General features: G+C 35.8%; 1 protein-coding gene across 2 annotated transcripts; it reads right to left on the minus strand.

Annotated features, from left to right (window-relative positions):
* Window positions 1-1,684: 1,684 nt before the first annotated feature.
* LOC104612939 (Protein kinase superfamily protein) lies at window positions 1,685-18,004 on the minus strand. Of its 2 annotated transcripts, none has more exons than XM_088887472.1 (6): window positions 17,594-18,004; window positions 16,390-16,718; window positions 16,119-16,280; window positions 2,740-2,898; window positions 2,499-2,622; window positions 1,685-2,320 (listed from the first exon to the last, which is right to left on the minus strand). In XM_088887472.1, the coding sequence occupies exons 1-6, from the start codon at window positions 17,643-17,645 to the stop codon at window positions 1,866-1,868; spliced, it is 1,281 nt and encodes a 426-aa protein (XP_088743598.1). In that variant the 5' UTR covers window positions 17,646-18,004; the 3' UTR covers window positions 1,685-1,865. The 2 variants fall into 2 exon arrangements, with proteins under 2 accessions (XP_088743598.1, XP_010278903.1); XM_010280601.3 differs by having other exon boundaries at window positions 2,740-2,876; window positions 16,145-16,280; window positions 17,594-17,948.
* Between the last annotated feature and the right edge of the window lie 8,565 nt (window positions 18,005-26,569).

Genomic DNA, 26,569 nt, shown 5'->3' on the forward strand with positions numbered 1-26,569 from the left:
TATAAATATACATATTTTTTATAATAAATATTATAAAGTCAACAAAACCAAAAAATCAACGAACCGAACCGTCGATTAACCGACTAATTCCGATTCGGTTCCGATTACCGGTTTGGTCCAAAAAAAAAAGGCCCATGAGCACCCCTAAAGATAATAACCCTTTCACTCAATTGTTAGCTCAGTTGCGTGCTGTTGCTTTATATTAAAAAGAACCATCAATTATAAATATAATTCTAGATTGCTATTCATAGGTGTATCAATGGTTCTCCCATGTCAGTTGAATTATAAATAATTCCACTATGATACCGAAATACATTAAGTTGTAACCAATCAACCGGATCATAAAAGTGCCAATCTAAGTGCATGAAAGAACTTCCAGTATCATGCCTTTTGAGTTTTTCCTACATTTACCATTACCAGAACTTGTGTTTTTCCCTTATAGGGCTGTATTTCAATTTTCCTTGGTACAGTATAATACTTTTTCTAGCAATATTAATAACTCTTCTCAAAGGGCTTGAAGCGGCATCTTACCTGAAACTACCCAGTTTACGTGCCAACCAAACCACCAGAGTGATTGCCTCAAAGTGGCTCCCGCTCATCTGTGATGATAGCAAAATAGTATTGGACCATGGGTGGAGCTTTAGTCACTGAAGATCTTAAATAGGACTGTTGATTTTGCATGTGCTGTAGACAGAATTTATAAATCATCTATTTCTACCTGTAAAGACACTAAACATTATTCTATGCATTACCATTCATATGTACAGAGAACCTGATATTACCCCTGATCATCACATGTACAGAGAACCTTAATGAGCTATTTTCTGTCAATTGCTAAACTACAAGGCGCAAAGTGAGGCGTGCAAGAAAAGCGCAAAAATAAAAAAATAAAATAAAAAATAAAAAAAAAGCTAAAAAATCATAAAAAAAATCAAAAAATTCAGAAAAATACCAAAAACTTTTTAAAAATTCAAAAAAAACATTAAACATACTGTTAATAAAAATATAAACTTAAATTTTAAAATAAATGACTTAAAAAACCTATTATCTAAAATCAAAATACATAAAATAAAGTGTATTCAAATAAAAATTTAAAAATATAAACAAACATATAAAACATTTTCAAGCATGAAAAACCCAGAATCTCTTTTTTTTCCTTAATTGCATCACTTCAAGTAGTTAATGTGATGTAAAACATATTGCATTTTTTATTCTGAGTCACCTTTGTACCAAGGGGCGTGAAAGAATGAACATTTCTTATTGCAATGAAAGAATGAACAACATTAGCAAATAAAAGATTGCCTCAAGGGGTGTGAGAAATAAGAATTTCAAACCCTAACATAGACTTGTTTGGGCTTGCCTCAAACCGGACAAGCCGTTAGACTCAAAAGAAAAACAAAAAGTGCAAAATTTCAAAATGATGCACACCTACACACCAGGTACACGCCTTTTGAAAGGAGTGCACCTAGGACCTGAGCGAGGCACATACCCCAAAATACACCTCGCCTATGCGCCTGGGCGCACCTCAGGCACCTTTTAAATCACTGAACTACGTTCTGGTGATAGTGTGAAACCACTACCATGACCCCGGTGAGCATGATATGAACAGTACACACACAACTGTAACAACTCCCCACCCTTCTTTTCTCCCCCCTGATTCAGGTACCAACAGGACCAAGGCATCTAGACAATGAGTTAATAATAGATTTGTAGTCAACATGTACATAAAGTATGAAACATCAAAATGCAGTATCAAGAACATAGTCATGCCTAAATACACATCTCAATACCTTGTTGTAAGGGACAACAAGCACACTTAACATATACGAATATAAGGTTCTCAGAAATCAGAATCTACTCATTACTCATCTAACCCTGCATGCTGCAGGGCCACCTGGAGAATAATTAGGGTTGGGGGACCTACAAGCTACCACATTACCAGCAAACCTACGGTGGATCTGGTGGTCTTGGAGACCCATGCTTGCCAGACCCTGAGTTGAGAATTCACTTAAATCACTGCTTTGCAGTGGCTCCAACGTCTCAACGACGTCGCTCATGAGAGGCCTTGCTTTAGGATTCTGGCTCAGGCAATAGTATGCCAAGCTGCAAGCTTTCTGCGCAGCCCTTACCGAGTACTGATTCTCCAATCTAGGATCGATAATCTGCAGCAATTTTCTCTTGTCATTTAGTTTGGGACGGGCCCAGTCTACTAAGCTCTGTTCCTTGCTAGGACGTGTCTTGTCCACAGACCGCCTTCCTGTCAATAGCTCAAGAAGGACAACCCCAAAGCTGTAAACATCACTCCTTGCAGTCAGGTGACCTGGCAGTACATAAAGGAAAATGAATCAGAAAGGATAGCATGACCCAGTACGGAAGACAGCAAATGAATAAACAAATCGCAAGAGAATTACAAATACAAAGACATGCAATTTGTTTTTAGAAGTTGGGTGGGGTGGTGGGGGGGTTGGTGTGGACAACTAAACAATTTCAAGCCATACCAGTCATTACATATTCGGGTGCAGCATAACCATAGGTACCCATCACACGAGTTGATACATGGGTTTCGTCACCTTGTGGCCCGGCTTTTGCAAGCCCAAAATCAGAAAGCTTGGCTGTGTAATCCTGCAGTTCCACAAATAACACATGAAATGAAATCAACATGAACATAACCATGCATAAGAAAAAGCTGGCCATGAGAAGAGTTTTGTTGGGTTTTGAGTTCCAAGAAACACCACTAACAGAGTCCAATAGTATATTTGAGGTCTTGAAGTCCCGGTAGATAACAGGCCTTTCTGCATTGTGAAGGAAAGCAAGCCCTTTGGCAGCTCCAAATGCGATCATCATTCTTGTTGCCCAAGATAATGGAACAGCTGCCTCTGGATGCCTCAAGCGAGGAAGCTAATGTCAAATTGAGTAATTCAAATTCTAGGCATCAAGTTCAAAGAAGAAAAATTGGTAAAAGGAACACAGTTTTTAATCATCCAATGAAAAGATGCATGAACATAAAAATATTAAAACCGTAACCCTGGATTTTATGATTGTCACGAAAAATGAAAGCAGGCCTATAAACCATTTTGCAAGCACATGGAACATATTAACTGTAATTATATATGAAACCAGCAAAGCAAAATATAGCCATTTACAAAGAAATTTTGAAACGAAGGGAGAAAACTGTCATTGTGTGCTCATGTCGAGTGTTCCTCAACAGTGATATGTTACACCTTAACCTGTGAGGCAAGGAATCCCGTGAAAGAAACATACCACAACACCACCTGATTGTGGTGTGAAATGGGCAAAGGTTCCCACATCTTTTTGACAGGACAGTAGGGAAGTTAGTCCAAGTGATTAGAATTTAATCAACCACTTAGAGTGTAGGAACATTGACTAGCAAGACTATGTAATTCTGAACACAATGAAAATGAGAAAGATTGTAGCATGCTTACAATAGACTAATGTAAAGGAGAGAAAACTGAAGAAATTAATAGCTATAAACCACGATAAACATAAGTAATAGGTATAGAGTGGTGATAATAGCGGAAAAAGATTAAAAAAAAAGTTGTAAATGTTACGAAAATTGAGGATAGAATAATTTTAACTAAACTTTCTTTGGGTGATGAAATCATTAACATAATTAGTGTTTATGCACCTAAGATGAGTTTAGAAGAAAATACCAACGAACAACTTTGGGAAAAATAAATGGACTAATTCAGAAAAAAATAAAAGGAAAGATACTTTTATAGGACGAGATTGAAATATAAAGTAGGGAGAAGTGCAAGGTATGATAGGGTGCATGGAGTGTTTTGGTTTGGGGAGAGAAATGACTAGAGATACAGCATTTGCAATAGCTTGTGATCTAGAAATAGTAAACATATACTTTAAAAAGAATGAATATTTTATAATGTTTAAAAGTAAATCAAACTCAATTTAAAGTAGATTTTTTTTCCTTACTAGAACAAAACAATGATATATAAGGATTGTAAAGTTACTCCGAGGGAAAGATTAACCACACAATATAGATTAATGGTGGTAGATGTTCACATTGAAAGACAAAAATAGAAAGGGAGAAGAACATAGGTGATTAAGAATTAGGTGGTTGAATCTAAAGGAAGAAACTAATAAAATGTAAATGACAAACTGATGGTAGAAGGAAAATAGAATTTTCATGAAAAGATTAGTTGTATAAAAAATAGCATAAGAAATTTAGGAAAATACAAAGAGAAATGGCAATGTGCTAAAGAAATTTAATGGTGGAATGAAGTGGTTCCAAACACAATAAGAGAAAAAAGAGAAATTTATAAATATTGGAAAATGACTAAAAATATGGAAACTCAAAAATATAAAATGCAGAAAAAAGAAGCTAAAAAGAAAGTTTAATTTTAAGTATACTAGAAGTGTTACCATAAGCACTAAAGAAGAAGAAAAATGGAATTTATAGACTTGCAAAGATGAGAAAAATTAAAAAAAAATAGAGATTTAAATCATGTTAGATGCATCAAAGAGGAAGATCAAAGAGCCTTGATAAAGAATGAGAAAATTAAGGAAAAATATTTTAGGAAAAAATTACTGACATATACAGGGTGCAAAGGAAGGAGGGATTGATAACTCTAATATAAGTAGAAATAATAGATAAAAAGACCATTACCAAATACCAATTTTGGTCCCAACTATCTAGGGTCTTGGGAAAGGTTGACATGATAAAATAGACCACTTATGACTAACTAAAGTATTTAATAAGATAATGAAAGGAAAAATCTACAAGGCAAATGGGGAAAAAGCACCATGGTGCCCAAACATGTACATAATTATAATTACTGTTTATAATTAATGAAATTTACTGTAACTTGTCAAAAATAAGTTGCAATGATTATCATGAAACTGAAGTCAAGAACCACACTAGTTAAAGTTTAAGAGAGTGATTAATAGAAAATTGAAACATGAAACAAGTAGATAAGGTAACCAATTTGGTTTTATGATAGGGAGGTCAACCATGGAAGCTAGCTTTCAATTGAGAAGATTGATAAAAAAAGTTGAGGGAAAAATAGGAGAGGTCTTCATGTGCATTCATTAATTTGAGGAAGGCGTATGATAAGGCCTCTGGAAAGGTAATATGGTGGCTTTTGGAAAGAAAAGGTATCAAATAGATATGTGAACCTAATTAAAGACATGTATGTGGGAGAAACATCAGAGTTTCCAATTAGCTACAGTTTTGGGGGTTGAAAAAGCTGAAGAGATGGGAATTAGTAATTTGATCATTGAAGGTGATTCGAAGATAGTAGTGGGATAGTTGATGAAAGATGAGGGGGTGACTTGGCAGCTTAGAAATGAATTCAGGTGTTTCAAATGGCTGTCAAAAGACATGAATGTTAAAATAAGTTGGGTTAGAAGATCTGCTGACAGCTTGGCATATGGTTTAGCTGAGCAAGGGGTTCAAAGACAACAAATGTACTAGGCCCAATTGTAATATAGTGTTGAGTGGCTTTTTTTGTAATGGGTTTGCAAGTTTCTCACAACTTCTTGTTGTAATCCTTTTCTCTTAATGTTTTAATGAATGAATATGGTTTTTGTGTTGCTGCTCAAAAAAAATTGCAAATGGCATATTTAATGATGGCTATAGAACTAAAGGGAGACAAAGAGAAGGATATCTATTAAAGTATCTTAATTTTCTCCCATTTGGTTTATGAAATTCTTTGCTATGGGTTTTTTAGCCTTAAATGTGCAATTATACTTCTTCTAATGATTCCTTGGAGGTTAATTAACTAATTCCATGTTTCTAGAAAACTTTCCTGATTTTTTGGATTTTCCAAATATCTTAGCAAAACTTAAAACTACAAAGAATAAATAAAAAGGAAAATTTTATTAAAATGAAAGGATTAGAAGAGAGTGGTGATGAAAAATCACCCAAAAACAAAGCAAAACTGAAATTACAGCAATGAGAAGTACATCAATTATCACCCCCCCTCCCCCACACACACAATCCAAACCCAACACCAACACTAACAAAAAACCAGAACCCTGACCAATCCAAAATTCTTTTCCCAATGATGCAAGATGATCATGAAATTTGTGTCCGTCTTCAAAGATTCTTCAATTTCTCTCCTTCCATAACTCAAGCAACCCACAAATGGAATGATGCAACAAACTATCTTCACCTTCCTACTTCCATTTAGGATTGACCAATTGAGCAAAAACCTCAGTGACTTTAGATCCCACATATCTCTTTTAAACACGGAGAAGTAACCCCAAATAATCTTCGCATGGCAGCAACCATAGCAAAGGTAAAGAACATCTTCATCCTCCCTTAGACATAAAATGAATCTTCCTACTAGCTGAATGCCCCCTACTTTTAAAAGCCTCCACCCTTGGCCACTGTTGAGAATATGCAATATGATGAAAGGGCTTTTTTGGTTTTTTTATTTCCTCTTTGTTTTGGGCACCCAAGTAAGGGCAAACTTGTACTTTCAACAACATTATAATTTTTTAGTCTCTGATGTGAACAGTAACTCGAGACACACCTTCGTAACATTTCTCTTCTTCTCCTTTCCCTTCTTCTTCCTTTGTTTTTAGGCTTCACCTTAAACAACTTGGTATCAGAGCTCATCTGGATTCAAGGTAGGCTTCTGCTGGTGTCCGTTACCCTAGAGGCAACCTGCTGACATCAGACCGCCGCCAGATGATGTCAGCAGCCTGTACAAGCGATGGCAACCATTCTTGAAATTGGTATGGTTCAAATTGCCCTAAATTTAGGGGTTTTTTGGTATAGGTTTCACCTCTGTGCAAAACCTCTGTGATTTGTTATGATTTTTCCAAAAAGAAATTCAGATAACTCAGATTCAAGTTTGAGGCTGTTTCTCCTTAAAACCAACAACTTGGTATCAGAGCTCATCTGGATTCAAGGTAGGCTTCTGCTGGTGTCCGTTACCCTAGAGGCAACCTGCTGACATCAGACTGCCGCCAGATGATGTCAGCAGCCTGTACAAGCGATGGCAACCATTCTTGAAATTGGTATGGTTCAAATTGCCCTAAATTTAGGGGTTTTTTGGTATAGGTTTCACCTCTGTGCAAAACCTCTGTGATTTGTTATGATTTTTCCAAAAAGAAATTCAGATAACTCAGATTCAAGTTTGAGGCTGTTTCTCCTTAAAACCAATTTTATTTGGCTTGTTTTATATTTCTAGGAAAACGGGAAGTGGTCCCATAATTTTCTGAAGCCTAGGAATTTTTTGGGGTTTTTTCTTCTTCCTATATTTTGCTCCTAGGCTATTCTTGGGGCTGTTGTTGCTTCTTAGTCGTACGTTGGCTCTTCTTTGGTCTTGTTGTGTCATTGTGTGCCGGTGGTGCATAGGAACTCTTTGTGACTTTTAAAATTATTCATAGTTAAGGAATGGAAGCTTCTAAGGATGTTCACTCGGTTCCCGGAGTGCTTCCAGGAACCATCAATACCTCTAGTGGCATGATAACCACTATGAAACTTGATGGAACCAACTTCCTGGAATGGTACCAATATGCTAAGCTCACCATTGGAGGAAGAGCCGAAGAGGTAAGTTGGGTTTTATCACCAGAAAGGAAATCAAGCCTAAATTAGAAGACCCAAAGTTTGCTAAATGGTAGCAAGACAACCTCATGGTAATGTCATGGCTGGTTTCTTATCCACTGCTAAGGATATTTGGGATAGGATCATAGGGTCACGACTACCATTTCTCAAGCCAAAAACACTACTTAGATTTCTTAGCTTTGTAGGGAAGCCTGCAGTTTGTGTCAGGGGGAGAGGACTATAGCTATGTATTTCTCCTCCTTACAGTCCTTGTAGGAAGAAATGGATCATTTGAAGGACTTAGAATGAAAAGATCTAGAAGATGGGGAGCGATACAGGAAATATGTTGAGAATAACAGGGTTTTTGATTTTTTGGCAGGGTTAAACTCTGAATTTGACTTTACTCGACAACATATCCTGAGTGCAAACATTGTTTCTCTTGTTGCTACTTACTCCCAAGTGTAGGGTGAGGAGAGTAGGAGGCAGCCATGATGACATCTCCCATGGTCGAACATTCAGCTTTCATGTCCTCTAAGCCCAGGAAAAGCAATAATAAGTCTATAATCATTGAGAGGTCTGATGATGTAATTTGTGAATATTGCAAGAAGCCCAGACATAGGACATATGTTAGAAGCTTCATCCTCACCTGAAGCCTGAAAAGTTTAAGACAGGAAAGAAGGGCAATGCACACTTGTCTGTAGTTGGTAATGGTGTTCAGCCACCTGTTCCTATGACTTCCTCTCAGGAGTCTTCTGATCTAATGGATAAACTAAGAGGCCTCTTGTTGCACTTGGAGAAGAATGGGACATCCTCTTGTTCTAGTAATCCTTCCAATGCATACGCTAAGTCAGGTACTGCACTTGCTTGCCTCTCCACTAATAACCCATGAATTGTTGACTCTAGAGCCAATGCCCACATGACTGGTATGTCTTCTTTTTCTTCCTACACATTGACCACTGGGAAAGGTAAAGTATTGTGCCCTAGTAACCCCTTGCTTAGCTAGAGAATCGGAAAAAGTATTGGCTGTCCTCCTCACCCACTGGATTCTCAATATCATGTTCCTTGTCAGCCATTTAAATTTCTTCATCTCATTCTTGTAGGCCCAAATTACACCTTCGGTTCCTTTAACCAACACACCACCACCTTAGAATCCATTTTAATTACCAGCTTCTCCAAACTTAACTCACTTGCAATTTGTATACTTGTAGAACTGCAAGCAACTCGGTTCTAGTAGTCTTGCACCCCTATCAGGCCTGAGTCAAATTAAACTTGGGCAGATGCAGCTTGGGTAATTTGGGAGAATCTGGAATAGGAGATGCTATCAGAGATCACAACGGAAGCATTGTGGCACTATTTTCAAGGACTCTAAAGTTGAGGTATGTTCTAGTAGAGGGGGACTCAAAGGTGATGGTGCAATGGCTACATCAAAACAAGCAAGACCCTTGGCAATATTGGTATCACTTGAAGGAGCTGACAAACTTGGTGGCTAAAATAAATGTATGCTTCACTTGGACTTGTAGATCAGCAAATGTGTTAGTCGATGCAATAGTTAGGCAAGGGGTGATCGGGGGAATAGGGCACAGATTCTCTGTTGTAAGAGACTAAATGTAGGGTAAGGAAAATGCCTCAAAAGAGTGAACACTCAATTATTTGAGATGCTTGGCATTCTGTAAATACCCATTCTTTCTTCTGAATATTAATAAATTTTCAGAGTTGTCAATGAAAACATTTCACTTTGTGATTTATAGTTGCATAGAAAGTACAAAACAATCATCAAACAGTATCAAATGACGTGAAGATTCATTTTTGAAAAAAAAAAACAAAGAAAAGAAAACTCCAGAATTTGTTATAGACATTTTATCAAAGCCCTGGTTGCTGGCCAGATGGCTGCTGATGCCATCTTCAGTTAGCTGACATCAAAAGATCTGAAAGAGATCGGTGATAAGCAGTGGCTGATAATCCCTGGCCTAATACCAAATAGAATGTGATAGATATTAAAAAAACAGAAAAGAAAGTGAGAGAATAGAATAGATAGGAAGAAAAGCCTATTTGTTGAAGAGATGAAGCAAAATTAGGGTTTCACAACCCATCTCACATTAGTTACTATTTGGCTTAAATCAATGACAAAAAATGCCCCTGCCCATCATATTACATATATTGCCCTGATACAAGATCTTGGTCTCATTGGATAGAAAATAACTTATTCAGTAATATTAGGGGTGCAACTTGGGCAGGTTAGGCTGGGTTCAGGACCAACCCTGGTCTTGACCTAACCCAAGGTCAAAGCCAAAATCTTGTATTTAAGCCCTTCATTTGGGCTTTACAGTCCAAATAGAATAAAGAAAAATAAGCATTAAATAATACAGACATACATTTTTCATACATATAATTTGAAAAAAAAAAAGACGGATGCATAAAATGTGTGCTTCAACATGTCTGTGCATAAGTGTAGGCCCATATTATAAACTCTAGATTGTATTTAGTAGTGTAAATAAGTATACATACATATATGCATAACTTAAACAGTTGGAAAATTTTAACACTTCCAAAGAATGACTAGGTGCAATGCTTGGAGGAACTGATTGGCCAATTTTCAGTATCAGTAAAATTGAAAAGAAGAGAGGATGGAATTTGTGAATAAACCCTAGTTGATTCTAGGTCAAAGTAGAGAAGAAGGAAGAAGAAAGAAAAGAGAAAGAAGGAGAAGAATGTTCAGCCAGACTAGAAGAGAGAATGTGAAAAAATCACTCTCCTAGCCGACCCACTTGGATTTTATTCATAAAACTTGGAGTTACAAGAAAGACAGTTTTGTCCCTCATATAAGATGGGACACATAACTTAAACTCAGATACAATAGACCTTTCACTTTCAAGAAGATAAACCAGAATGACCAAAATACCCCTGACTCGAGCACTCTAACAGAATTGAATGGGTGCTAAGCAGCGTGGATAGTCCAAACTCCTATAGGGAAAGGAATGAATTTTGGGAGACTTGGGATCAAATCCCGCCTGCACCTGGGTTGGGGAATGGGCTACCCCCTTTTGTGTAAGAATGAACTTTGGGAAGAACTAGCAGCTATAAGAGGACTTTGGGACGGGCCTTGGTGCTTGGGTGGTGACTTCAATGTGATTAGATTCTCTTATGAAATAAACAATCCAAATGACAGAATCACCACCAGTGTGAGAAAATTCAATCTTTTTATGGAGTCCTTTGAATCAAGGGAACTGACTTTGTTACGAACTAAATTTACTTGGTCAAATTTTCAAGAGGAACCCTTGTGCTCAAAATTGAACAGATTTTTGTTTTCTTCAGATTAGGAGGATGGTTGGAGAGTTTCAAATCATGGGCCGTCTAATGCTGTTGCTGACGCCTTATCGCAGGATGAAGAATTTCAAATCATGGGCCTATCTCAACTACAGTACCCACTCTTGGAGAATTTGAAGGCCGAAGCCCAACAGGATCCGGATCTGGCCCACATCAGAGCGGTTTGCTCAGCTGATCCAGCCTTTCATCCGGCCTATTCTCTGCAAGGTAATGCACTGTTCCATAAAGGGTGTTTGGTTATATCTGCTAAATCAGTCTATCTGCAGGATCTACTCAAGTTATTTCATGACTTGGCCCACTCAGGGGCTTTACGAACCTACCGGAGGTTGGCTCAACACTATTACCGGAAGGGTATGAAAAGAAAAGTCTATGAGTATGTGCAGCAATGTCAGGTGTGCCAGCAACAGAAATATAGCACCCAACTGGACTGCTACAACCTCTGCCCATTCTGGCCCAAGTATGGGATGACATCACCATGAATTTTGTTTCAGGGTTGCCCAAGTCTGGAGGAAAATCAGTGATCTTAGTGATTGTTGACAAATTGAGCAAGTATGCCCACTTTGTGGCTTTACAACACCCATATACTGCCTCCTTGGTAGCCAAGCTCTTTATTCAAGAGGTGGCCAAGTTACATGGGACCCCCCAGACCATCTCGACCGACCGAGACCCACTCTTTATGAATAAATTCTAGGAAGCATACTTTCAAGCCCAAGGGGTTGAACTACTATACAGCACTAGTTACCACCCTCAGACAAATGGACAATCGAAAGTCGTAAATAGGTGCCTCGAAACTTATCTCAGATGCATCCTCCCTTGGTTCCCATAAGAAATCCCTTGTGAACTTCTCTAGTTGTCTTGCTATCCTTGTCGGGATGCAAAAGGTTGAAAGGAAGTAAATGGGTAGATTTGCTAGTGTGGCCCTAATCAAGGTGATTCTTCCCCCTAAGGATAAATAAGTTTTCTTTCAAGAGGCCAGTTTATTTTGCAAACCTTTCAACCACCGACTTCCAGAATCCTTTTGTCCTCGGGTCCCCCCCCCCAAAGGTAAGCCTAGGTAAGTAACAGATCAACTTCCAATCTCATAGCCCAACACCTCTACAAAGCTCAAAAGCTCCTCTTCCTCCACATTAATTCCAGCAATTCTGCTTTTGTTCCAATTAATCCTCAAACTAGAAATACCCTCAAAGGTCTCAATTGGCAACTTTAGGTTTCTCACCATTTCCAACTCAATGTTCTCGCAAAATAGAATTGGTCCCTTTTGACCCTCCAACCCCTAGAGGAAGGGAGAAATGGGACCCCCTTATCTTAGACCTCTCTTAGCCAGGAAGAAATCTTTGGCCACTCCGTTAATAAGAATGGAACAGTGTACTGATTTAATGCAGCCTTTAATATATGCACACACATAAAAACCGGTCCTGCCACATCTACAGGCCTCTCCTTTCTCCCCACCCCTTCTCTATTTTTTGGTTTTCTTGGGTTTCTTTATTTTAAAAAATAACTTAAGTAGCCAATTATCTTAAAGACTTTCATCTCTCCTCATTAATTTTTTTTTATCAGTCTCTCCTCATTAATTTACCATTAACTATCTCTTCTCTTTCTCATTAACTCTAGTTATCTCTCCTCATTAATCATGCCATTAACTCTCTCTCCAATAACTCCACTAATTCTCTCTCCTCTCAATTACTTTATTAAATTGTTTAAAATTCATTGCCTATTTTTTCTTTTTTTATTTTTATTTTTTCTTTGAATGAATAATAAACAAAACACCCTTTGCTTAGGGGTCATCATTTCAGCCTAGCCCAGGCCCAGACCTGAGCCCACAAATTTCAAGATTGGGCTTGGGCCTAATACTTCAAGCCCAACCCAGCCCACAAACAAACAAAAGTTTAAAATTTAGTTAATAAATAATATTATAAATAGTTATATCACCCAAACATAATGCTTGGGTCGGACATAGGAGGCACTTTACTTCAATTTCACTTAACAAAGCCCATGCATCGTATAGTCCCAACTAGAAATCTATACACACGCCAACACAAGGGAGGAAGTGCTTTTTTCTCCTTTTTTATTTTTTTTATTTTTTATTTCATGTCATATTACAAAAACAACCAATCACAAGTGTTTCCCACCAATTGTTAGCATTCCAATAGTTTGAATGCCAAGAGTTATCATCCTTTCGGACATTTGTCAGGACTCAAGAGGGAGAGAAAGGGGGAGAGAGAGAGAGAGAGAGAAAGATTTACTCATTCAAATTCCATTTTTTTCATATTCAAATTCCATTTAATTGGTTATTGTCATAAGTTATAATTTAAAATCCAATAACTAAAATTAATAAAAAGTATTAAACTTTAGCAAGCCTTCATCTAACAATTAATAAATATCAAGAAATTAATAAACTTAGTAGTTTATAAATTAAAAATTAAAATACATATGAATTCCATTTAAAATAACTAATATTAATAGAAAAATTAAAACTAATAATAAATAGTAAAAAATATTAAGTAATAAAAACAAGACCATTTGCATTCCATGTAAAGACAATAAAAATAATAATCTCTCAATTGTAAATGTCATAAGGCTCCTCCTTAGGGATGATCATTTATGAGCTAGACCAGCATAGCTAGATCTACAAATTTCTAGGCTCAAGCAACTATTTTTCTTCTGGTAGGCCCAACTTAGATCCACACCAAGCCCACACATACTGCGAGCTAAGCAACCCCTAAGCTTGACCTAGAAGTTATATACATATATGGTAAATATCATATATAATATTTAGATAACAAACCATTTCCATTCCATATAAAAGTAGTAAAAAATAATAATGGCCCAATTAGAAATGTCACAAGGCTCCTTTCCTTAGGGATGATCATTTATGACCTAGACCAAGCTAGCTAGACCTACACATTTTAGGGCTTAGGCAACTATTTTCTTTTGGGCTAGGCCTACTAGCTCGGATTTGCACGAAGCAAACACATAATGCAGGCTAGGCCCAAGCAAAGCAACCCCTAATCTTGACTTGGAGGTTATATACATATATTGTAAATATTATATAATAATATATAGATAACAAATCTTATATAGATATATGGTAGAATATATTAATATGAAGATAACAAATTACTGATGAAAAAAAAAGATAACAAATTTTTATATGTTTTCCTATAATTGACTAAAACTAAATAAGAACTTCAATTTGTAAACATTCATAGTTTTATAAACATGGGCAAGCCTATCCCTGTCCCAAACTCAGACTAGGGGTGGGTTCAAGCTGGGTTGAGCCAAATATTTGGCTATTCAAGCTTAGCTTAGGAAAAAAATAAAAGAACATGAGGCTCGAGCTCAAGCTAGAGACTTGAGATCGAATTCGACTAGACTCAAAAGATCATATGTTGAGTTTGGTTTGGCTCAAGCTTTACGATGAGCCAAGCTTCATATGAAAAATAAAAAGTTAGACATGTAAAATATTATACATATAAAAAATAAAAAGTATACATATAAAAATTTAAAAATATTATATATATATATATGATCAGCAACACAGAAATGATTTCATTAATAAAAATTAGGCATCAGTACAACAAGAGGTTGTGAAAAGAGAAGAGAAACACAGCTATAGAATTGAGCCCAATATAATTGAGTTCTTTGCACCCCTTGCTTAGCTAGACCATTATTATGTATAATATAAGCTTGATTATGTTCACAAGTTTCACGAGTTGAGCTTCATTGGGCTCAATCTTGACTCAAAGCTCAATTTAGACTGAGCTGAATCGAGATTTTCATAAGCCAAGCTTCAATAGCTCGTGAAAAGCTCAGCTCATGTCCACCGCTAGCCCAAACAAATATTATCAAGCTTGGGATGTAGGTCAGGCCAAGCACAGGAAGCTTTAAAAATTGTTAATACACTATGAAAATCCAACCCAAGATCTTTTTTTTTTTTGTTCATTAATGCGGGCACCCCATCCCCCATATCATAACCCCACAACCCTAGGTGGTAGTAGAATTCAATCCCAATCTGCTAGAACAAGCTAGCGGCCATACCAATTAAACCACCCATTAGTTGGGTGGCTCGGTACCAGCTTGACCCATGTTCATCTAAACTTCTACTTTAATTTCATGGGCTCTTGCTTCAATTTCACTTAATAAAACTTGTGCATCCCATGGGTCCCAACTAGTACATACATACAAACAAGATGGGGCAATTTTTATTATTTATTATTTTTATATTTTCATTATTTCATTCCTTGATCGTTTCTTTTGTGCCTATAAGCTATGATTGTCAATATGGAAAGAGCATGGATGGAGTTGTCAAATAACTTGTACTAAAATTGGAGTATCCAGCACACATGGCACCAATATGGATATATGGGTATAATAGCCAGTAAAGCATTATTTTTCTCTTTTGAACTTAGTCTATGCATAAATTGAGCCAACCATAATTTGAGTACCTTCTAAATGTTGAAACAAATTGAAGATGTTTCTAATGCTAGCACTTGATCATAGTAGATGGTTCGTAAAAACCATGGTACTGAAGATTTTCTGTCATGGTTTATCAAGTTCACATAGCATTTTATTAGTGTAAGTATAAACCAATCTAAAGAAACTAAGGACATGGCATCTTTGACCTGCTTGGAAGCTACATTATTGACTCACTAATCATTGAACTAGAAGGAAATGTAGCAGGCAGAAGGCTACTCTATTTATAAGACATAGAAGCCCCATTTGTATTGCAATGTTACAACATGCTACAAGATTGATGGATATTGAAAACAACGTCTATCTTTACTAAACCATTACAAGTAGTAAAATCTTGTACTTCTGCTTCAGTTTTCATTTCCCTAGCAAGTCACAACTTCTTTTCTTCTAGAAATTTACATACCGATCTCAATACTTATGAATTGGCTAATGTTGTTGCTTGGGTTATCAAGACTTCTTTTCTTCTCCTTTTTCTTTTATTTTTTCTCATTGCAAGCACATGGCTTGAGTAATGAAGACTGATTTATATTTTCTAGAATATTTTCTGGAAAGCATTAGAAATGGCAAATGACAATGTATGGGAGAACAAGCAGATTTAGTATAGTCTCTTATAAGGAAGCGCTTTTTCGCTTTTTTTTTCCTTTTGAATGGCGTCCTCTCTACACATTCTTAGCATTCTTTCTGTTATTTCCTTGTTCAATAAATTCTCATTATACTACAAAAAAGATCAAAGCTATCAAGCCACTTCACGATGTTTCAATGACGATTAATAATAATTGAAAATACAAACCAATGGGAAGAAGAATAAGAAAATACTTCGAAACAGGTGGTTCTCAAGGCTGCCCCTGAACATGAACTCATATACAAGCAATCTATGATCATCCTCACAACAGTACCCGATCAGCTTGACCAGATTTGGATGTCTAAGCTGCCCTAGAAAATTAACCTCTGTCTGAAATATCAAACACAAGAGACAATCAAGCAACAATATGTGAAAAAAAGAATTAAAAGATAATAATAATGATCACATAAAGTTATTGATACCACTATCATCAACTTACAAGCCATTCTCGATGGCCTTGATGGCCATCCTTGTTAAGCACCTTCACAGCAACTGGGAGAGATTTGAGGCCAACTCTCACATTCTCATCTATGTATCCTTTGTACACAGTCCCAAACCCACCTTCACCAAGGATGTAATCTGAACGGAAACTCTTCGTGATGGTCTCAAGTTCAAATAATGTGAAGGCAATCACATGGGTATATAACATGGCATTCTTTCTTAAGTCCTCAATGTTTCGTGGGGTAGAAGAATCACTCAAGTCTGAGAAGGAACGATTATGCCTCTTCTCAGAAGTAATGTTCTTAGCAGGCAAAGGTACTTGCTGCACTGCATATATTAAAGAAAAAAAAGGAAAAGATCAGATAAGAAACCCCGATTCAATCCAGAAAATAAAACCATCATATTTAGAAATAGCCCATGAACATGTAAGTTTCAACCAATATAAGAAGATGATTAAATTTATGAAATCATTGGAATGGAAAATAAGCATATAAATAAGGATTTTTACCGGTTATTCAAAACATTATTGCAATAATAGGCGAAAGGAGTTGACAAACCTACCCAAAGAAAAGTAAATAAATAAATTCTATAGTTCACGTTTAGTACATGTAGCCATGAATGATCCGTAGGAAACGGTGGGGATTACCAAATGTTGTCAAAATGCCATGTTCTCAAGAAACAACCTACCTACATTTTAAATTTTCCAAAAAAAATGTGAAAAGAAGATACGAAAGGAAACCCCTTCTCTGGCATACTTTCAACTCTTCAGCCAAAAAAAAAAAAAAGTAAGAACACAGGAAACCCTAAACCCACAAAAAAAAGGATAATTACTGAAAAGATTTGTTTACATACAATGATAAAAGTGGAGTCCCGATCATCTCTGATCATATGTTAGATTAAAACAAGGAAAGCGCATTAAGGGTTAGAGTGAGAAAACAAAAAATTGGTAACATGCATGGTGGGATTAGGGGGTTCCCGCCTCCCACCATAAATGGATCCAACTCAACTCAATTAAAGCTACTATTGTTAAGACAATTGCAATGCATCTCATATTACTATAGCAACTACCAAGCAGAAGTGCAATTCAGCCCCCCACAGGCACACAAAAATCAGAATCTCCAATAGCAGCAGGCAAACAGATGAATTGGAGAGGTAGTTCAGAAATATAGATAGAGACGGAGAGAAAGAGAGAGAGAGAGTACCTTGAGCATGAGCAACAACAGCTGATTCCTCTCTAGTACCGCAATTACCCATCTCCACCTTGTTCCTGTTGTTTCCCTGACCTAGCCCAGAGTCTCATTCTTCGCCACCGCCTCCCTCCCCTCCGCCCCCCCTCCTCCTCCTCCAATCTCTATGTCTCTATCTCCGACGCCTCTATTCACCTCCTCCGATCCCTCCGCTCTCCCTCGCCGTCGCCGCAGATGATCTTTAGAAGTTTTTCCGTTCAATACAGCATACCCCACTGCCCAAATCCAACACTCACTTCACTCCCCTCTCCTTTCCTTTTCTCTCTCTACCACGCTATTATATACAGAAAGAAAATTATTTGTTTATTTTAGACAAAAAAGAAAGAAAAACTCGCTTAGGTTTGTCGTAAACTCGTAACCGATCTGGACCTCATAACTTGCCATTTGTTTTACCCATCAATCAAAAATATAAAAAAAAAAAAGAAAATCTTGCCATTTGTCTTAGATCAAGACTCTTCACTAACTGGGCAAAAAAAAAGGACTAGATGGGTGTTGTGTGATTAATTACAAATAAAAATAAGGGCATTTGGACAACGATGCATGGATCAATCAATGGTCAAAAACATATCAAAGCTTTCAATTAGCCGTCCTCTGTCCCATACGCGAATCAATCCCTTTATTTATTTTATTAGTTTTATATTATATTGGAGAGGGTGAATGTGAAGACTCTGAGGAGGGTGTATGCGACTCTCACCTTCTTCATTTCATCTCTCTCTCTCTGTAGTCTGTACTGTACAGTGTACACCAGTAACACGCTCCTCCGAATTTCGAATTTCCCCTCGCTGCTCCATCCATAATTCGATATCCAGGTAGAGGATAGTCCGATCCGACTCCGAGTCCCTCCCTGTCTCCCTTCTTTCACCGCTTCACCGCTTGCTTCAAAGTTCAAAGTTCAAAGTTGAACCGCGAGGCGAGAGGAGAGAGACCAGACCAGACCAGATTCCTTCCGCTTTAATTAAGAGCCAACTGAGCAAAGTTCTCTCCCCACACTACCTTTTCTACTGCGTCTTTTCATGGGTCCCACCATGTGTCCCCTTGCCGCGTTTCTACCTAGCTAAGCGTTCCTGTTCCGTTCTTGGTTATCAAATGACCTCAAAGTTTTCCTCTTCACGTGTAATACGGTTTAACCGCACCGCGACTCATATTAAGCGGGACCCGTGCAATCTACGGGATTTCTCAAGTAAAACAACAACAATCGATAACTATTGGAAGAAATGCAATATTATTTAAAATAGTTTGTTTTTACTTTAATAATTTATTAATTCAGTAATTTGAATTAATTATATCAATGATTTTTAATAAAAATAATAAATTACTGTCAATTACTTAATAAAACAATTATTTTTTACTGTCAATTACTAAATGGTATAAATTTCTGTAAATATCATTTAAATATTTAAAATACTTAAATATTATTAAATATACAAAATTAGGTTTGTAGTCATAATTCTATAGACTAACTTTTTTGCCATAATTAAATTAATGTAGGCCCAAGCTCGAGGTTTAAGACTTTGGGTTGGGCTTTGGTTGATCTTCAATCTGACCCAACCCACACAAGTTGCACCCTTAAGAACAATGTGATATTTATAATTGGACTGAACTAATGAGGGGTGATTCGGCCCGACCTACTCATGTATGGATACATTGAAGCAACCTGCTGATTGGACCTTTACTCGGCACTTTCTACCACCTCAGTAGGCCAAGTCACCTCGGGTACCTCGGGAACCTTGGCCAGGACCGAGGTCCGAGCAGCTCGCGACGGCCCAACCTGTCGATGTGACACATAGCCATCTTCTAGAAGCAAGGCCAACTGTCTCCAAGCTCTCCAGGATCACGTCGAACAAATGTAGGTCTTATCCCTATCCAGCCCGGATCGGACAGACTCAATAAACCTTATCAGCTAGCACGAAGTCCTCCTCCTGGTGCAAAGCAGATTCCTAACAACACAGGCCGGAGATCTTGGAGGCATTTCGTGAGACATACGACAATTCACCTATTTAAGGGCATCAATTTCAACGACATAAGGTACACGCAATTATTTGCTTACTAACCTACTAAATATACAAGCTTTCAGTTCGCACTACCAAGTACTAATTTAAGCATCAGAGCACCCACACCGGGTAAGCCACCCCAGGTACTCTGAGCATCCCTTTCTTGTTGTTCGACCAGTCAGCTAAGCAACCGAAGTTCGAACTGCCCTCCAGCTAGAAGCTTCCAGATCGCACGCAATTATGGACCAAACTAAGTACAACCAATACATGCATTAATTTTGGGTTTTAACTATTTTTAGATACAAATTATTAGTATTGAAGTTAAAGGAGGTATATGGGATCAGCTACCCCCTTTTTGTGTAGCCCAATGAACCCAAGAAAAAAGATCTTGAGCCAAATTTTAATAGTGTATTAATAGTTTTCAAGGCTGCCTAGCCCCGCCTGGCACATACCCAAGCATAATAATATTTGTTTGGGATTGCGACGGGGACAAGTTTGTTTATGTTGCAAATTAAAAATTTTATGTAATTTCAGTCTATTATAAAAATATATAAAACATTATCTAAATATTAATATAAAAATTATTATCTAAATACTATATAATAGTATTTACCATATATGCAACTTCTAGTGTGAGCTTAGGGGTTACTTAACTTGGGCCCTATCAATAGGATTGTCAATAAACTCCGAAATCTAATATAAAATTCAACTCTAAATCTGATTATCCTAAGTAGATTTGGATGTTAGAACTTTTATCTGATTAATAATCATATTGGATGTGAATTTAACCCCATCCGATTTGATTAAAGTCCAAGTCCAATAAAAAGTAATATTTTATGTATATATAGTATAATTATGAAAGGAGAGAAAGAATAAAAGTATAAAGATGTTATTTTTTGCTAGGAATGGCAATGGGGTAGGTTCAAGGCGGGGGTCATATTCCCTATCCCCGACTCGATCCCTATCGAGGATAAAAATTGTCCTCCATCCCCAATCCCCAATGAGGGCGGGTTCCTCGTAGGGACCCAAATCCCCAAAATTTTTTAGTTAATAATATTTTCTAAAAAAATGATTTTACTTAAAATAAATAAAATTTTAAAATATAAATACTATTTTAAATATATTTTGATATATATATATAAACAATATAAATAATATCATATATATAATAATATATATTTAATATGAATAATATTTAATATATAATCAGGGTTGAGGCGAGGCAGGGACCTCATTCCCTATCCCCAACCCCAACCCTGGTCGATGATCCCTATTAATCCCCGTCTCCGTCCCTGTCCTGCCCTGCCAAAGCAATCCCCATCCCTGACCCCATCGGGTCGAGGAAGTCATGTACCCGTCAGGGATAGGGGAAATAGGCATCTCTATTTTTTGCCTACTCTCTCTCTTTCTCTCTCTTCAATTAAATAAAACAAAAAAAAAAGAAATCCATCATTGTTTCTTCTATTTTACTTTCCATATTGAATCTTTATCATATAAAGGTAATAACCTTCTCTTGCTACTAATTGATATGAAATTAATATATTAAATACTTATAATATGACTTTTGAAAATAATGAAGTTAATATATGAGAAAGATGTAATGATTTGTTACATTTTTAGAGGAAATTTAACGTTCTTGATAAAGTGAACATTCTTCAATTAATATACTTGTTGAATGAATGGTATATAAAACTAGGGAATTTAACCAAAAAATAGTTCTTTGTATTATAAAAATCTTATCACTTAGCGCCCACCTAGGTGACTTTGGCACCCCCACTATGACCTTGAATTGCCTAGACACCTTTAGAACTATGTGAAGAATAATATTTTGAATTTCATGTGAAGAATAATTGATAGCTTATGTATTTTTACATATCTTAATAAAGTAATTGGAATATTTTTGTTTGTTCATGTTATTTTACTTAATTATTTTTTAAATATAACAAGGAATAATAGAAAATTAGATGCAGGTTCTAAACCCAACCCACCTTATCCTCGAATGTGGGGAGGGTAAGGAGGTTTTGCATTTTCATGTGTGGGAAGAATTTGGATTCTCAAAATCCAATCCGCTACAAATTTTGGGGTGGACACAAATTGAGAGGTTTAGACAGACAGGTAGGGCCTAGAATTTACAAAACCCTCCCTAAACCTATCCCATTGCCATCCCTACTAGAGAGGCTAAGGGTCTTTTGCCACAAACTTCATATAGCCCTCTTTCTTCTTGTTTTTTACATATGTGGTTATATTTTGTTCAAAAGACAAAACTACTATTTTTTTCGCAAAACACTATCTTTTGATAAATTTTTTTGTTAAATATTTTAATAGTTATCAAATTTGCTTTTTATGTCCTAGTAATGAGCGATTCCATATCATTAGTGAATAGGGATGGTAAAGACTTTTCAACAATGGATGCCATCACAGTGTTCCCCTTGCATTCTTTAGATGTGCCACTGGTGTGTTTCACAAGCGTTTTGTTTTACAAGTGGGCTCTAATTCACAAATTTTTCATTTCACCTATATTTTCAAGAAACACAAAAAAATTGGGATTTAAGACGATTAGGTGTTTAAAGTGATTTCACTTAATACTATAATATATTTATAATGACAATTGTGTGACATCTCAAAAAAATAGTGAGCTTTTTCAAATTTAGATGTGCCATGTCATTAGGATGATTTAGGATCGCTAAGGTGATTCAAGAAATGTCAGTTGATGTTTAAGAAACACCTCCTTTCTTGAATCCCAAAGCTAATCATTATAAAAACGTTTTTCTAAGAAACATGATTGTCAAATGAGATTTTTCTTTGTCAATTCTGTTTATTTGTTGATGTGATGCATATGACACATCAACAAAAATAAAACTCTTGTAAAACGCATTGGTGCCAAACACTTGAAAATCTCTCAATGTAACGACTATCACAGTTTCTAAAATGGCTAGATATTGTGTTCTCTTCCATTATTTTTTTCTTCAAATGGCTGTCACGCTCTCTTTCCAATTTCTTCTTCTTTCTTTTTTTTTGTAATTCTCATCCTCTACCTCTATCTCTACCATTTCCCTTCCATTTTCTATTTTGCTCATACCGACAAATCTCTCCATGTAACTCCTACCAAAAAAACTCTCCATGTAACGACTAACAACTGTCTTAGTCTCTCATATGGAACAATTTCTCTTCCATCCATCTAAAGGGTGTCAATTGGACTATATTTGGTCAAATCCGATCCAGTCCAATGTGAGTCCATTACAAATGGACCTAGTCCAATCCAATCCAATGAATATTTTGGACAATTTTGGATTGGTTTAATTTAATGTCTGAACTGTCCAATTTGTTCAAATTTATTTTAATTTAGATTAATTCTATCCCAAACCTAGTCCATTGACACCTATATTCTTATTTTCTATCAATGGACCAAATATTGGCTCAATCCAACCCAATCCAATATAAATTTATTATGGATGAGCTAGGTCCAATCCAATTTGATAAATACTTTAGACCATTAAGTCTGAATTGGTCCAATTCAATATGTCTTGTTGGTCTGTCCAATCTGTCCAAATTGATTGTGGTTTAAACGGGGTTCAATCCAAAACCGGTTCATTGACACCCCTACATCCATGCATCAAGACTCTCTTATGATTTGTCTTTTTTCCATACTAGTAATTAAGCACATGTGTTGCATGTGAGAAATTTTTCTTCATATTAATGACTTGAATTTTAGATATATCATAGTTAAGATAAAAGTTGAAAATTAATGAAAGTAACAATATGATTAAAAATAAACTTAAATTCTTGTAGCAAATAACAATTATTGTTGTTGTTGTTATTATTATTATTTTTATTATTAAATTTTGTTTTCCATTTCTATCATAGATAAAAATAACATTTATTTTAACAATTATTTTTATTTAATATGATGAATATATAACATTAGAAATATTCTCAAATGTTTTTGACAAAATTCTGCATATTTTCATTTTTAGTGTTCTATCTTTTTAAATATTTAATATTCAATTATGGCATCATGAGTTTCTTTGAAAAGTTGGATCATTGACTCACCATCTAGATAATGGTTTTTGGTTTCTTTTTTTACGTTCTTTTTATCAATTTCTCTTATTCTCTCTCTATCTATCGTTCTCCCTCAATCTCTCTCATTTTCTTTCTCTCTCACCCCCTCTCTCGTTCTTTTTTTTTTATTTTCTTACACACTTATATGGCATTAATTAGAAATATTCTCAAATGTTTTTGACAAAATTCTGCATATTTTCATTTTTAGTGTTCTATCTTTTTTAAATATTTAATATTCAATTATGGCATCATGAGTTTCTTTGAAAAGTTGGATCATTGACTCACCATCTAGATAATGGTTTTTGGTTTCTTTTTTTACGTTCTTTTTATCACCTTCTCTTATTCTCTCTATCTATCGTTCTCCCTCAATCTCTCTCATTCTCTTTCTCTCTCACTCCCTCTCTCGTTCTTTTTTTTTATTTTCTTACACACTTATATGGCATTAATCAGATCATATAAAAGAACATGAGAGCAATTTGGTATGGTTCAAAAATCATTACGTCAATTTGATAAAACCTCACAAGAAACTCTTGGCTATGAAATTTACACCAAGTTGATAGAAGTTTATAAATTGATTGTACAAGTGGTTGGTCCCTTTAGTTTTTTTATATGGTCTGACTAATATTGTATAAGTTTGTAATAAAAATAAATTAAAAAAAGAATGAAAGAGGGAGCAAGAGAAAGACTAAAAGAAAACAATAGATTGAGAGAGAGAGAGAGAGGATTTGATTTGGCTACAAATTGAAACTAAGAGAATGGAAGAGAGAGGGAGCGTGAGATCAAGAGATGACTATGAGAGTGAGAAAGAAGGAAGGGAGATCAAGGGATAAAGGGAGTGGGAGAGAAACTGAAAACCTATTTTCAATATAGGTATTTTTTTCTATGTTCAACATGGATTAATATACTTGTTGAATGGTATATAAAACAAGGGAATTTAACAAAAAAATAGTTCTTTGTATTATAAAATTCTTATTCCTTAGTGCCTACCTAGGAGACTTAGGCACCCCCACTATGACCTAGAATTGTCTAGACACCTTGAAAACTATGTGAAGAATAACATTTTGAATTTCATGTGAAGAATAATTGATAGCTTATGTATTTTTACATATCTTAATCAAATAATTGGAATATTTTTGTTTATTCATGTTTTTTTACTTATTTATTTCTTAAATATAACAAGAAATAATAAAAAATTATATGCAGGTTCTAAAGTCTAAACCCAACCCACCTTATCCTCGAATGTGGAGAGGACAAGGTCAGGGAGGTTTTGCATTTTCATGTGTGGGAAGAATTTGGATTCTCAAATTCCAATCCACTACAAATTTTGGGGTGGGTACAAATTGAGAGGTTTAGAGAGACAGGCAGGGCCTAGAATTTACAAAACCCTCCCTAAACCTATCCCATTGCCATTCCTATAGAGAGGCTAAGGGCCTTTTGCCACAAACTTCACACGTAGCCCTCTTTCTTCTTGTTTTTTACACATGCGGTTATATTTTGTTCAAAAGACAAAACTACTATTTTTTCGCAAAACATTATCTTTTGATAATTTTTTTTGTTCAATCTTTTAATAGTTATCAAATTTGCTTTTTGTGTCCTAGTAATGAGCGATTCCATATCATTAGTGAATAGGGATGGTAAAGACTTTTCAACAATGGATGCCATCATAGTGTTCCCCTTGCATTCTTTAGATGTGCCACTAGTGCGTTTCACAAATGTTTTGTTTTACAAGTGGGCCCCAATTCACAAGTGTTTCATTTCACCTATATTTTCAAGAAACACAAAAAAAATGGGATGCAAGATGATTAGGTGTTTAAAGTGATTTCACTTAATACTATAATATATTTATAATGACAATTGTGTGACATCTCAAAAAAATAGTGAGCTTTTTCAAATTTAGATGTGCCATGTCATTAGGACAATTCAGGATCGCCAAGGTGATTCAAAAAATGCCAATTGATGTTTTAAGAGAATCCATCCTTTCTTGAATCCCAAGGCTAATCATTATAAAAACTTTTTTCTAAGAAACATGATTGTCAAATGCAATTTTTCTTTGCCGGTTCCGTTTTTTATTGATGCGATGCACATGACACGTCAACAAAAATAGAACTCTTGTAAAATGCGCTGGTGCCAAACACTTGAAAATCTCTCAATTCAATGACTATCACAATTTCTAAAATGGCTAGATATCATGTTCTCTTCCATTGTTTTTTTCTTCAGACGACTGTCACGCTCTCTTTCCAATTTCTTCTTTTTTTGTAATTCTCATCCTCTAGCTCTCTTTCTACCATTTCCCTTCCATTATGGAATAGTTTCTCTTCCATCCATCTAAAGGGTGTCAATTGGACTAGATTTGGTCCAATCCGATCTAGTCCAATGTGAGTCCATTACAAATGGACCAGGTCCAATCCATTCCAATGAATATTTTGGACAATTTTGGATCGGTTTAATTTAATGTATGAATCGTCAAATTTGTTCAAATTTATTTTAATTTAGATTAGTTCTATCCCAAACCTAGTCCATTGACACCTATATTCTTATTTTCTTTCAATGTACCAAATATTAGCTCAATCCAACCCAATCTAATATAAATTTATTATGGATGGACTAGGTCCAATCCAATTTGATAAATACTTTAGACCATTAAGCCTGAATTGGTCCAATTTAATATGTCTTGTTGGTTTGTCCAATTTGTCCAAATTGGTTGTGGTTTAAATGGGGTTCAATCCAAAACCGGTCCATTGACACCCCTACATCCATGCATCAAAACTCTCTTATGATTTGTCTTTTTCCCATATTAGTAATTAAGCACATGCGTTGCACGTGAGGAATTTTTCTTCATATTAATTACTTGAATTTTAGATATATCATAGTTAAGATAAAA

The sequence above is a fragment of the Nelumbo nucifera genome, chromosome 5, assembly GCF_055504915.1.
Source record: "Nelumbo nucifera cultivar China Antique chromosome 5, China Antique-T2T, whole genome shotgun sequence".
NCBI classification, from domain to species: Eukaryota; Viridiplantae; Streptophyta; class Magnoliopsida; order Proteales; family Nelumbonaceae; genus Nelumbo; species Nelumbo nucifera.

Excerpts from the sequence above, each read along its gene's own strand:
- LOC104612939 (XM_088887472.1), bottom strand. The coding sequence starts at position 17,645 with ATGGGTAATTGCGGTACTAGAGAGGAATCAGCTGTTGTTGCTCATGCT. Across the intron at positions 2,899-16,118 it reads TCTTATTCTTCTTCCCATTG|CTTCCTCGCTTGAGGCATCC; the intron begins GTTTGTATTTTC and ends ATTTGACATTAG. Across the intron at positions 2,321-2,498 it reads ACCCGAATATGTAATGACTG|GTCACCTGACTGCAAGGAGT; the intron begins GTATGGCTTGAA and ends ATGTACTGCCAG.